At 47.4% G+C, this 13,450-nt stretch overlaps 1 protein-coding gene across 1 annotated transcript; it reads left to right on the top strand.

Annotated features, from left to right (window-relative positions):
* The first annotated feature begins 337 nt into the window (after positions 1-337).
* LBH (LBH regulator of WNT signaling pathway) lies at positions 338-12,438 on the top strand. Its single transcript, XM_071580004.1, has 3 exons — positions 338-533; positions 1,327-1,429; positions 9,950-12,438. Exons 1-3 carry the CDS (start codon positions 508-510, stop codon positions 10,148-10,150), a joined length of 330 nt encoding a protein of 109 aa, XP_071436105.1. The 5' UTR covers positions 338-507; the 3' UTR covers positions 10,151-12,438.
* Positions 12,439-13,450: the final 1,012 nt, after the last annotated feature.

The following is a 13,450-nucleotide window of genomic DNA, read 5'->3' as shown; positions in this document are numbered from 1 at the left end:
AGGTGGTTCTGGGACGTCCCTTTGAGGTCGGTGCTAGAGGGAGCGGAGCCGAGCCCAGCCGGGCCGGGCTGAACCTGCGCCCGGGTTGAAGCATCGGGGACCCGTCCGTCCTGGCCGGGCCGTGCCGGGCTCCCTCCGCTGCCACCCGCGCGGGCACACCGGGCGGGCAGTGGGGCACACCGGGCGGGCCGCGGGGCACACCGGGCGGGCCGCAGGCACGCACATCCCCACACCACCCCCGCCAACGGCGCTCGCCGAAGCCATTCATGAAAAGTGACGTCATGCAGATGGGCGGGGCCTGGGTCCCGGCCACGCCCCTCGGGGCCATTTAAGGCGCGCGGCGGCGGGATCGAGACTCAGAGCGGCGGCGGCTGTTGGAGAGGTTCGTGGATCTTACGGAGCCCCGCGCATCGTCCCGCCTCATCCCTGCTTGTCCTGCAGCGCCCGTGCTGTGCCTGGGTGCCCCTCCCGCCACCCCGCACCCGGGGCAGCCTCCGCCGGGACTTCATGTCTGTGCTGTGCCCCCTGCCCTGGTGAGTGGGCGCTTCCCGCGTGGGGCGGGCGGGCGAGGGGACGGCGCCTGTGCCGCCGCAAGGTGCTGTTGTGACCGGGAACTCTTGAAGCGGGGCCCCTGCTTGTCTGCTGGGCCTGCAGCCGCCCTACTGTCCCGGGAGGAGGCGGTGCAGCGGGGCGGGATTCAGGGAAAGCGGAGGGAAAGCGCCGGTGGTGGCGGTGCACACTCCGGGCAGTGCGAGTAGGGCGATAGCGGGATGGGCCGCAACGGGGGAGCTGCGAACTGTGGGAGTTCACTTTCTCGCGCTGGAAACGCCGTTCAGGCTGTAGAAGCCGAGCTGGAACTGGCGCCCCGCGCTCCGCTGTGTGGAAGTCCCCGAGGCTGCAAAATAAGTCAGCGGGAGCTAAAGGACCACAGCTGGAGCAATTATTAAAAAAATTTTAAAAATAAAAAAGAAGAAACCAACACGCATCCCCCAGGGCTTGCACTGTACTGTGGTTTTTTACTTTTCTCCCCTCGTGGGGCAGAGCTGGACGTTAAACGCGAAGCCGCTGCTGGAGCCTCCCCGGTGTGCTTGAGCCGGTCCTGGGGCGAGAGTAAGGAGGTGCTCCCAAGGCATTGAATGTAGCTCTGGCGTACGAGGTACTGAGCTTTTTCCGCTGCCTTCCGAGCTGGGGCAGGAAGGAAGGGACCAGAAATAGACTGCCTGCCTATAGCCTCTGCTGCTCACTTCGCTTTCCCGATGCCGTTTGAATTTTGTTCAGTCCTCCCGAAGACCCTCAGATCACTGGAATGCTGTCTTTTGTTTCTAGCTCTGATTATCTGAGATCTGCTGAAATGACTGAAGTGATGATGAACACCCCAGCTATGGAAGAGATCGGGCTAAGCCCCCGCAAGGATGGGCTGTCGTATCAGGTAAGTGCTTTGCTTGCTGCTGAGGCATTAATTCCATTGGAATTGCCTGGGCTGGACTGTAAATTCCGTCTAACGTACCTTTCTGCAGCTGACCTAATAGCATGTCTTGCTGTAGTGAGAACTAGTCAACAGACTGGAATGTTTGCTTGGCAGGACACGGTTGTCTAAAATATCCCTCTGTATCAGAGCCGGTTGGCAGAGGACTTGGTTGTTTTTGAAGTGCTCGAGCCCCCACTCATTCAGCATTCCAGGGTCTCAGTGGGAAATGGGGAGGTTGAATAAAAAAGGATTCACACCACTCACCAGGCTGAGGACTCGTGAGATCTTTGTAACACAGTATACAAGCCATGTGCTGAGGGCAGGAGAATGTTGATTATATGGCATCTGCATCTTTCTGATCTGTTTCTTCGTTTTCCTAACTGATGTGCTCATTTGGGGGGGTTAACAGTCCTCTGTAAGATACAGTGAGGCCAGAGACAGCCTAAACGAGCCTTGAAATGTCACTGGAGATATCTATACCTGAAGGCATGAGCTGCATTCTTTTTTTAAGAGTTCTGAACAATGTAGTTAGCCTGTAGATCAATGGCTGGGATGAAGAGATAGTCTTCAGCTTGAACTTCAATGCTTTAGTTTAATATCCCTTTCATCTCCTAGCTTATAGCTAATCAAAGCGCAAGTTATGTGTCTTTGCCTACTAGTTCCGTGGTTTCCTACACTTTCAGGAGACTTGTTGATGAGATTTAAGACAGATGCTGAGTGCTTGCAAATGACTTGGATCTGGTCTGTGTATTGGGTGGCTTCCTGGCAGATCCAGATGCAGGGTTCATCCTTTGCAGGTGTTACACAACCTGCATAGAGGCAGTTGCTCTAAGTGTGCATCCAAATGAGGTGTGCTGCTGTATGTTTGCATATTTGTCTGAAAAATGAGCTACAAGGCAGCAGCAGTGCACTGAAGCATGAAATCAACTGAACTTTGGGCCATGGCTGAGGCCTCTAGCAGAAGTCAAAGCTATGTGGAATAAAAGGGGATGCACTTCTTTTTTTTGTCAGAATTCTGGCTCTGGATAGTGCAAGATGTTTGGGTTATAGCTGTGCTGTGCTTCAGTGTTTGAGTTGGTGGGAAGCCTCTCTCCTCTTTTCACAGCGGGAATGCACAGGCATAAGCATGGTTCTTAAACCTGAAGCAATCAAACTAACCTCCATGGGGTGTCAGGTTGTCTTTATGGGTCACCTTTTGAAGAGGCTTAACCCAGTCATGTCAAAGGCCTCTATCTACCTATCATTCCCAAATAAAGGCAGGATCTAGGTGCCCTGCTTGTTCTCATGATTGCTTCAGCCAGGTTTTTGCCCAAGTGCTAATGACCTTGATAAGTCTATTTGAGCCAACTGGGGAACAGGCCTGTTTAGTTTTGAGTGGATCATCTGAATTAGAAGGTGTGTGAGTCATAAATGCTGACGACTCATATCTGTCCAGGGTTTTTGCATCCTAGATCTCTGCTCTTTAGTGGTCTAGTCACAGGTGCCTTTTATTAAATGCCTGCAAGAGCTGGGAGCTTCACCTTGATATGAAACAAACTGATGGCAGCAAAAGTTAAGGCGTTGAAATGGAAGATCCTTATGGCAGTAGCAGTGTGTGAGTCTGCCTCTAAATCAGGTTAGTATAAAGAGGATTGGAGAGCAGAATCCGGCCTGCCTTTTCTGGCTGCTTGGCTGGGAATGTCACAGTGGAAGTCAAGGTAAGTTGAAAGCATCCCTGAAGGGTTGAAAACTCAAGTGAGAACAGCAAGGGCAAATCTGATGCAAACAGCACCATGAACTTTGTTCTACCTCAGATTGGCACTTTGTATCTCATCTTGCTGATGGAGAGAGTTTGGTACATGGAAAATTGTATGCTAGTCTGAGGGCTATAGTGCAATAACTTAAAACCAGGCAGGGGCTAATGGAGCATGACTGCTCCTACACTGAGGCTTCTTGTTCTAAGCTGCAACATCTTCCTCCACTCATCTGCAGAGTCAGGCACTCAGGGTGTCAGTGTAACAGCCCTTGGCTGGCTACGAAAGGCAAAAAAACAAGTGTAGCCAGAATCAGGAGAGGCAAGGTTGAGGCTTCAACAGTTTCTCTGGCTCCTTTAGTAGAATTTGTATTTATTTTACTGCAGAGATTACGTCAAAGTGAAGTTCAAAATGCCCTCCATTAGGCTGAGTAGAGCAGGGACTGTCTGGGAGTTGGTCTCTAGGGTGCTGTGAGACTGGGGCCTGCTTGTGTCGTAGGCAGACATGGAACTGTCTGGACCAGAGGAGGTGGTACAGAAGCTTTACTGGAACTGCAGAGCACATCAGTATCTGCTTCAGACAGACTTTTCCTACTAAGAGTACTGTCTCAAAGTATTTTTGCCTTTACTTGGAAGTAAACTGAGGAAACAAGCTCATATGCTGAGTATAAACTTCAGCAATCTGATTCCTCTGTCTTGTGGAGTTCACTGAACTTCAGGGCTCCTGTATGTCTTGCTGGTTATGAAAGGAACTTGTGTTGTTGACTTTTTCCTTCAGTTCCCTCCACCCTCATGCCTCTGCTCACACTCTGGACTGTCTGTCCTAGACATCAGCTGAAGGTCTGCCCTTCCCTTGCCGGTGAAGCTTCTTGGCCTTTGCTGGGCTCGCCATTACTGCTCTTTAAGCAATAGTGTGAAAACTCAGACTGCAGAAGTAATACCAGTGTTATCTGAGTTGGCTGCATAGGCTTCAGTCGTTAGTACAGTTTCACTTGCAAAACATGCCTTCTTCTCAGCATAAGAATGCCTTTTCTCAAGTTAATATGTGAAATGCTTGTAAGCTAACATGTTAATTTCAAAATCTTTCTATGTAAGGCAGCTTTTATTACTGTATTTGTGACAGAAAGCTGCTTTCTGAGCCCTCTGAAGATGATTCAGCCAACAGATTTCAAGGGCCTGAGCAGAAGTGAATGGTGAATTTGGGGCATAAGTCTCAGAACAGGGCAGTGTAGACAAAACAGAAGATGTGACTGAAGAGATGATGTCATGCTGGGTCTTGTGCCGGCAGTGAGGAGCTATTTCTGGATCTTTAATAGATGTCCCATAATTCCCAAGGGACTTACTAAACAAAAAACTCATTGAAATGCAGCTGATGGCTCAAGATGCCCCTGCTACAAACAGATGTGCCTATGGAGGGCTTCATGCACTTCCTGCCTGGCAGCCTCCAGCGAGCCAGGCCTATTTTGCTGCCAGTCAGAGCTAATGTACCATTTGCTATTTTCCAGCCCCTAGAAATACCCATTCTTTGAAGAGCCTCATCAGCACTCTGCCAGCTTGTCCTCGGCTGCTGTCTCGCAGCCGCACGAACAATGCCACTGAAACCGAGGTGGAATTAATCATTTTGAGGAGCTGTTGTCAAAACAGCACCTTGACCTGAATCCTACCTTGCTTCTTGAAAGTGGAATGGGGTCTTAGCATGACTTGAAAACACATTAATGCCCAAAGTGTGTGTTTTGAGCAAATGCAGTTTCCTGAGTTGAGTGTGCTACTTCACTGCAGACTGGCTGTCTGGCTGACTTGCTGGTCCTGCAGGACCTTAGTCTCCCTTTTAGGAGATTGGCCTGTGTAGGTTGGGCTTGCCTCATGCCATCAGCTGGGGTTTGGTTGTCATGGGGAGCTTGAGCTCTTTAAGTCATGATCGCATCATGCTGGGATCTGTTTGGGTTAATCACAGCCACAGCTAGCTATGAATCACGTCAGAGTGCCTGAATCTGGGTAAATAGGCTTAACTCTCCATCCAGGGTCTATGGCTAAAGCTTGGTGTCAAGGAAGTAATTTTTGGTGAGTGCAACACCTCTTCACCAGCACTGGGGAAGCACAGACTGGTCAGTGCTGAGGGGTTTGTGCCTGGTGGATCCTTCCAGTTAAACTGAGGGACCAATGTGTTGCTGACCCAAGGGCTGATGGCTCAGTGGAAATTGAACTTCCTCTGTAATGGTCTTGTTTTCTTGTGAAGTGCTTGGTTTCTGTGCAGCATTGATTTATTTGTGCAGGGGAAGTCCTGCATTAGAGCTGGTGCTTGCTGCTGTGGAAGGTCTTGAGACTGGGCTGCAAAAATGTGATAGCAAGCATGGTTACTGAACAAGATGGGTAGGCTGAGTCAATGCTTATTCCAGGGTCTGGGACCTTAAATGAAGGCAGAAGCAGGATATGGGATAAACAGATCCAAAATTAATCATGTTTGCAGTTATGCTATGCAGGAAAGTGTTCCACTGAAATCCAATCTGAATACAGCAGCTAATTGAAATGCTTCAGTGTGTGTTTTTTCCTCCCTATTTTGATGCCTTGTTACCCCGATGGAAAATTATTAGATGTATGAAGATTCCCTTGCCCTGAGATAGGGCAATATGTCTGTGTCTGGGGAGTTGTCATAGTTCATCAACCTGAGTCATGGGCTGCTGTGTGCACACTTGATAGAGCTTGGTTTTGAGTCATGACTACTGTGTGAGTAAATATATGTCTTGTAGCTGGAAAAGTCCTCCAAAGAGGACACTGAGACATGACTTAAGTGAAATGAGCTTGACATGCTTCTTAATGGTAGTAAAGTTTTTAAAAATTTAAATTCTGATTTGGGATTTGGAATAATGGCTTGATACTGCTGAAGAGGCACAAAATTCAGCTTTTTAGTACTGGGAGGATGAGTGTGTGTACATCAGGGTGTATCGTGTACCTGAAGTGGTGTCTCTCTCAGTACGGAGTTTTCAGTTTTGTATAGTTCTACCACAATGAAGCAAAGCTTTCCCCCACAACAGTAACTTAATTTGGGAAGATCTCATTGCCGTAGTCTCCCTGTAATACAATTTAAATAGTTTTCACCCCCATGGGAGGGAAGACAAGCATTTTAACTATGGGAGTTGGTATGGAGTACACATGTGGAAGTTGTTTTGAATTTACAAGTGTCACTTGGATTATGGTAGTGCTGAGCTAATCCTCTTATTTGTCTGACATCTCTCCTGCTTTTGGTGTTTGTCCATGCCTGTGAATGCTGAGAGAGGGTATGAGCCTCCCCAGGGCAATGAAAACTTTCCGTTCTTATTGCCAAGACTTCATTCAAGGATAGTAGAGCAAGATCATCTGAAGCAGAGGCAAACATGATCTTCTAAAATCCTATCAATTTTTGTTTCAAGTTTTGCTTTTCCCTGCGCTTTCTAGCTGCAAGGCAAGAATTTGGTCAATTTGTATGTGATCTGGATTGGTTCATGAGGAGAGCAGTTCCCCAGACATGATTTGGAGGGGCCTGTAAAAGCCAGTCTTGCAGTTAGCAAGAAGCTGTGTTGAATAGTGTAAGAAGCAACATACATGGCCTCTGTGGGCTCTAGAGGTGTTGCATGGGTCTCTCCATGGGCCAGGAGTTGGGGCTCAGCTGCAGGGGAGGCTCTGCAGAAGCAGTTGTAGCCCCTCGTGCTGTATCATGCAAGTGAAGGGGAGAAAGATACCTTTTAATTGCTGCCAAATTTGCTTTTAGGCAGCCATTGCAACCAGTTGGTCCTTGTCACTTGTCCCCCATCAGGTGACCAAGTCAGCCCAGGGAAGGCTTCTGCCTCAGCTGTGTGCAAGGTGGCTTTCTGTGATGAAGGAGAGAGAGAGAAGCTGACCCGTGTCTGTTTTGCTCTTTAGGTGGAGGGGAGGTTTTCCTCCCACACGCCTGAGCTGGGTAATGTGACTAGAAAGGCTTGTAGGCAGGTTTTGCTGTCCTGGCTGCTGTGTCAGAGGGTGCTGAGCTCCTAGGTCAGAGCTGAGCTGCTGCATACCCAGCACGGACCTTGCTGCAAACTTGGAAGTTTTTTTTTTCCCAGTGTCTGAATCGGGAGTGGGACCAGATTTGGTGCACAGCACTCACAAATGTAGCACGACACTACTGAAGCAGGAGATAGGAGACAGCTGGTGCTTGCTTGTATTTTTTTTTAATAAAAGTGAAAGGGGAAGATGGTTGGGGTAACTTTTCCACCCATCTTCCCCAGATGTACAATTAGCCTTAATCTGCATCCCTTTTCCCTCAGATCTCTGTGCTTGGCCTGCTGTGGCCCTGGCTGTCACACTAGAGGAAATCTGCCTTCTGTACTTTTTCCACTTACGGTCCACGCCCCTTCAAAGGGCAGTTGCAACATCTCCCTTCATGCTGCCTCAACGATTAAAAAGCATGACTTAGTGGAAAAAATCCTGACCTTCTTGGGTTCGGCCTGTCCTGCAGCTGTTTGAGATAAGATTGTGCTAGGAGGTTTTTTTATTAAAAAAGCTGCACACCACATTTTGCGGATATTTGTTTGTAAGGAAATGTCTGCTACTTAGTTTCTGGAAAAAAAAATCTGGCAGGCTATTTTCAAAGAAATTGCTCCAATTTGACCTAATGTGCTTAAAATAATAGCAGCCAAAGGTTGGTTTAATTATTATACTGCTATTTTTCTTGCATAGGAGGCTATTTTCATGATATTATCAGCTTATGTAACCTCCTGAACCACACTTTTTTTTCCATTGCAACCTTCTAAACCGTGTTGTGTCAAGGATGCTTTTTTCCTATCCTGAGTTTAGATAACGAGTTGATGCTTAAGAGCCACTGACTGTGCTTTCAGTAATTCACCATGTGCCTGAAACTGCTTTTGTTTGGCTGAGCAGAAGCCACAAAGCTCCAAGAAACAGTAACAGTCTCACTTGTGCCAGGAGTGACTAGTAGCCAGTAGCTCATACTATAATGACCAGGTTGATGTGGCCATGTTCAAAGACCTCCTGTGCTCTTGTGCATGCTGGGTGCTGTAGTGGGAGCTGGACTCCTGCACCACTGTCCCCAGGACTAGATGAACATGTGCAAACAGCCCCTGATTTGTGCATTACCTTCTGTTACCTTGCCTGGCTTTGCATTAAGTAGCAGTGCAGTGGCTGTCTCAGGATGGCAGTCTGGTTGCCACAGAGCTTTGGATGCAAGGGAGGAATGAGGCTGAATAGCAGAAGACTGAGTATTGACAAGGAGGTGGTGGTATAGTTTATAGTTTCTAGGCTGAGGAACGAATTGATAGGATGTTATTTCACTTTTTGTGGCCAGGGCTTCCTGAGGTGGTGGGTACCCATGGGATTGGCATAAGGAGAATGACACTTCATGGTTAATGCTCAGGGTTCCTGGACAAGAACCTGCTTTTGTAAATGGAACCACAAAGATCAGAGCAGGTCTTGCTCTCAAGCTGAGGCTGGCAGTGCTGCTCCCTGCAAAGATGCTCTTGTGACTTGAATGCAGATGGTGTTCAAAGAAAAGTACAGCCACCTGACATCTCACCTCATCTACAACCTTAAGGGGAGAATGCATTTTGTCATTATCTTCTTTGGGGTGTTTAAATGCAGCTGAAATGTGAAATGAGCACTCCGATAAAATTGTTTGAAATAACAGGTGCTAATTGTTCAATCTTCTGGTGACCTACCAGGAGTTCTGGTATGGTTAGTGGCTTTTGTCACCCAGCAGTACCCTTCTGGAAGAGCTGGGGTTTGAAGCTGATCCCCCAGTAAGTTACCAATAAGTACTGTAATCTTATCTGTTGACATTGCAATCTAGTCATGCAAGGCTTCTGCTAACACTGCACTAGCAGTTTTTCCTGTGCCTGTGTTTTGCCTTGGTTCCAGGGAGGATCAAATTGTGCATCCCAGCAAGTGGCACTTCCAGCGAGTCTGGGCCCTGGTGCTGGTGCAATGCATGAGTTTGTGCATCCATGTGGCAAGCTATGGATGGGAGGGAATGGGTATGGTAATGGTCTGCATCTTGAGGGGCTGGAGATAAGGGAGTTCTCACATTCCTTGCCTGAGAAATATGGTACATAACTGCTGGCTATGTCAGATACTTCTTTCCAGAAGAAACACGGTCCAGTAGGCAGCCCTTCCATAAAATGAGTGTCGTCCTGCTGATTTTCACTGCCAATATATGGTAGCTGTACTGTGCAGAATACTGCCAAGATTATCTCTAAAATGCAGCTGAGTTTTTGTTTCAGGCTGATGCTGTGCCCTGCGGTGATACCAGGCACAGGCCCTTGCTGCAAGACCCTTCACCACTCTAGCCCTGGGTTGCTGTGTTCTCCCTTCCAGCAGCAGAGCTTGGAGACAAGCTTGTTCTCATGTGCAGCTTGACCAGCAGCAGGAAATGAGAGCTCAGATGCTCTGATCAAGATAGCTCAGTGTGCAAACTCAAGAGCATCAATGCAAAAGGAGGAGTGGGGGAGCGGAGCATTTGGATAAATAGCCAAAAGGGCAGATACCTGTTTGCTGGGCACTATCCAAGAAAATGTGTGCTTTGGAAGCCTCTTGGGCAGTGCTCATTTCCATTACTTGGAGACTCGAAAAGGTTACTCACAAGTTCAAGAGTATTCCCATCACTCAGTGGTTGACACTCTGTCCAGACTAGTCTGCCCTGAGGACCTGAGTGTCTTGAGTTGAGTTTTGACCTAGACTGTTTGAATGCAGCCCCTCTCACAGACTGTTCTTGGCTCTTTCAGATCTTCCCTGATCCCTCAGACTTTGATCGTTACTGTAAGCTGAAGGACCGTCTGCCTTCAATCGTGGTGGAGCCGACGGAGGGTGATGTGGAGAGCGGTGAGCTGAGATGGCCACCTGAAGAGTTTCTTGTGCAGGAGGAGGATGAGGAAGAGGAGGAAGAAAACTGTGAAGATGCAAAGAAGGACAACAAGGAGCAATAAATGGCATGAGGAAAGGCAAGGGACTGCACCCTTCTGAAGAAAGAGCCACACTTTTTTTGAAAGTCTTTTTAAAAAGACAAGTTCAATTTTGCACCTGCAAGATCTTAGTTTTTTTGTATTCTCTGTATCGAGAACTGAAGCCCTCGGTGTCACCAGACCTCCTGAGGAAGGAAGGAAGTAATGCAGAGAAATGTTTGCTGTTCTCGAGATCATTATCTGTATTTTTCTGAGGTGGAGGCAGCAGTGAAATTCCAAGCACATGGCGGAGGGTGACCACGGGAGGACTGCTGGAGGGGGGAGCTCGGGAAGGGGGAGGAAAGTTGGAGGTGGCAGCATTTGGCTGGGAGCTACCTCTGGCTTCAAAGCATCAGAACAGAGCCGTAATATCTCAGATTTGCCTTTCTTACAGCTTCCATTTTGTGTGTTGGGGGGTGGAACAGTGTCCATAGCGAAGCATGGCTAAATGCTCTAGTGACAAGGAGCCTGTAGCTCTCCCCGTTTCAGCACCTCCTAGGGTAAGGTGAGTGTCCTTAGGAGTAGTTTGGTTTCTTGCTGTTTAGCCTGTTCTCCAGCCACTTTTCCCAAAGCTATTTTCTCCCCCTGTTTGCCTTTAGACTCTTAAATGCTGAACAGCTGTATTTGCAGGATAATGTTAGGCTGCTGCTTGTCATCTCTACACGATGCCCTAGTTTATCTTGCAGGTGGTTAGCATGAGGTGATGCTAAAGGTGCTTCTGTCTGCAGCAAGAGCTCATGTAGGTTTGAACACCTCAGATTTTTTCTCTCCTGTTTGCTGAGGCTGCAGTGGTTGGTCTCATTTTGTATGGCACCCAAAGGCCCGGGATGGAGCTTTATGCCTCTTTACCTCAGTGTCCTTGAGGTTGTAAGGGTTTCATGTCTCTCAACTTGCTGGTCAATGGGCTTGAGAGGGCTGGGGTGGAGTTGTGGGGTCTCCTCTGGCTTTACACTGCAGGGCCTCTGCAGTGCAGGACAGGCTGGTAGTGGGGTGTGTTGTGGGTAGGGCTGCCAGACCCTGGAGATTGTCCAAAGACAAAACACCAGATCTAGTGTGGATCACCAGTGGCATTTGTAGGAGGGGACTGTGGGGAGAGGATTAGTCTGGGTGTCCTGAGACAAGATTCTTCTTAGCAAGGATGAAACATTCATCATTGTTTAACAAAGTGCAGACTGGCTTGTGAAGTCTGCAGTTGTGTCCTCTTAACCATATCCTGCCTTGAGGAGAAGTCATTGTCTCCATTTGAGAAGGCCAGTCTGCTACCAGACAGGGTAACCTGCTGCTTTCCTGGAAAGGGATGAACTTGCAGCTTTGGGGACCAGCTCAGGAGCCAGTGGTCTTGGGATAGGATGAGAACAGTTACCACCTAAACCAAGTCTGGGGTCATGGAAGAGAAAAAGAAATGTCAAGGCCTTAACCAAACTTCCATAATAATCCCAATGCCACCCCCCTTTGCTTATAACTGGTTCCATTTTTAAAATCTATTTGGATATGTGTGTATTTGTATTTTTAATACCTCATGAGTAGATAAATGCTGGTGGGGTTTGGGAACTGCTTTTAACATTTTGGCAGGATTGTTTTAGTCTTGTCTTGCTTGTGTTTAAACATAATGGCAATAATTTATCAGCTCTGTGTAACTGTTTTGGACAGATTGGAGTTTGGAGATGAGTTAGCACAAAGCAGGAGAAATTCAGTGTTCTACACTGTGGCTGATCTCTGGTGCAGCCATGCAGACCCAGTTATACATACTCCCTGCCCATCTTGGTGGATGGCTGATCACTGAATGGTCATGATGTGGTGATACCATTTTCTCTAGTGATGGATTCAGCTGTTGTATCTGTAACACTTGTTCTAGTCTTGCTGTCTTACTGGAATGAGCTTGTACACCTGCATACCAGCCAGTTGTCTTATTTCTAAGTGTTACTCTATTGGTCTCTACCATCTGTACCACCAAGTCAAAGCTGTATATCAAAGATATTACTATGTGGGCAGCAGTGAGATGGCAATCCTTGGACTTCAGACCTGCTGCCTGCCCTAAAGACTTGCATATTTCTGTCTGCATCCTTTTTTTGGAAGTATTGTGTATATTTCTATTTGTTGTTGAACGTATCTAAAGAACAAAGCACTCCAGTAAAACTCCTCCTGTTGTATGATATACATTCTATATTTCTGTAATTCTTTTTTGAGCCTCAGGGAGAAGCTAGCATTTTTTTCAAACTACATTTTTGTCACTGTGACAGTTGTAAATAAAGTTTGAAAATGCTTTCCAAACATACTGGCTCTGTTTTTACTGCCAGAGTAGGTTGGGATGGTCAGCCTTCCAGATCATTGGCTTGTGTTTTCAAATCTTAGGTGTGCTGACTTGCAAGGCTAATGCCAGTATCTGAAGAGACTCATGTCTTAGCAGTTGAGGCTGTTCTGTGAGCCTGAGAATGCTGGTTTTGTGCATGTGACTGGCCTCAGATGATGCCCTATTGGCAGTGTAAATCTAAATCAGCTTAGAGTGAGGGACAGCATCTTTGCCTACCACCTTCCTATGATTGCTCACTGCTGTGTGAAAGGCTGCAGCAAACTGCTGCTGCAGCTTCAGTCCTGAAAAAAAAACTGTATTTATATCTATACATCTACCCCCTTACCGAACCTTACAGAGCATGAAGTAATGGAGAGTGGAAACTATTCACAGCTAGTGTTAGTCATGTTCCCTGTGCATGCTCTTACCCTGCCCTGAGCAAAAGCATGAAGACAAGCCTTGCTTTGCCATCTTTGGGTCTCAGCTGAGCTACCCGGTATATTGCCTGTGTTGGCCATTGCAGGTCTAGAGGGCAACTTTTCTTGAGTGCTTGGTTGTGTCTTGTCACACACCTATGGCTGTGGAGGAAATGGCATTTCTGAGTGTGATCCTGAACTTGTTTGGTACCAAGGCAGTGGTCTGGGTGTAGAAATCTGACCATGCCAGGATTCAGTATTGCAAATTGTGTACTTAATGGGATTAAATTTTCCACTAACACCAGGTGATAAGAAACAAATACCCTGGAATACCCATATATTTAAGACACACGGATAGAAGTTCCTATGATTTGGCAGGTAAGGCTCTAATCTTAGCTATGCAAACAAGCCCAGCTGAGGCTAGTGTGTTATGTTTGCATGTTTAAATACACTAACAAATGACCATTAGATTTAATGCTTTGACTGAGGGCATAATTGATGTGAGCCCCACAGTTCAAAGATGAATTGCGTTGGGCTCAACCCTCATGGATGATTTATGCCATGGAAACAAATGCAATA

Source organism: Pithys albifrons, chromosome 2, assembly GCF_047495875.1.
Source record: "Pithys albifrons albifrons isolate INPA30051 chromosome 2, PitAlb_v1, whole genome shotgun sequence".
Lineage (NCBI taxonomy): Eukaryota > Metazoa > Chordata > Aves > Passeriformes > Thamnophilidae > Pithys > Pithys albifrons.
Note: the sequence above shows the minus strand (reverse complement) of the source record. Positions and strands in the feature narration are given on the sequence as shown.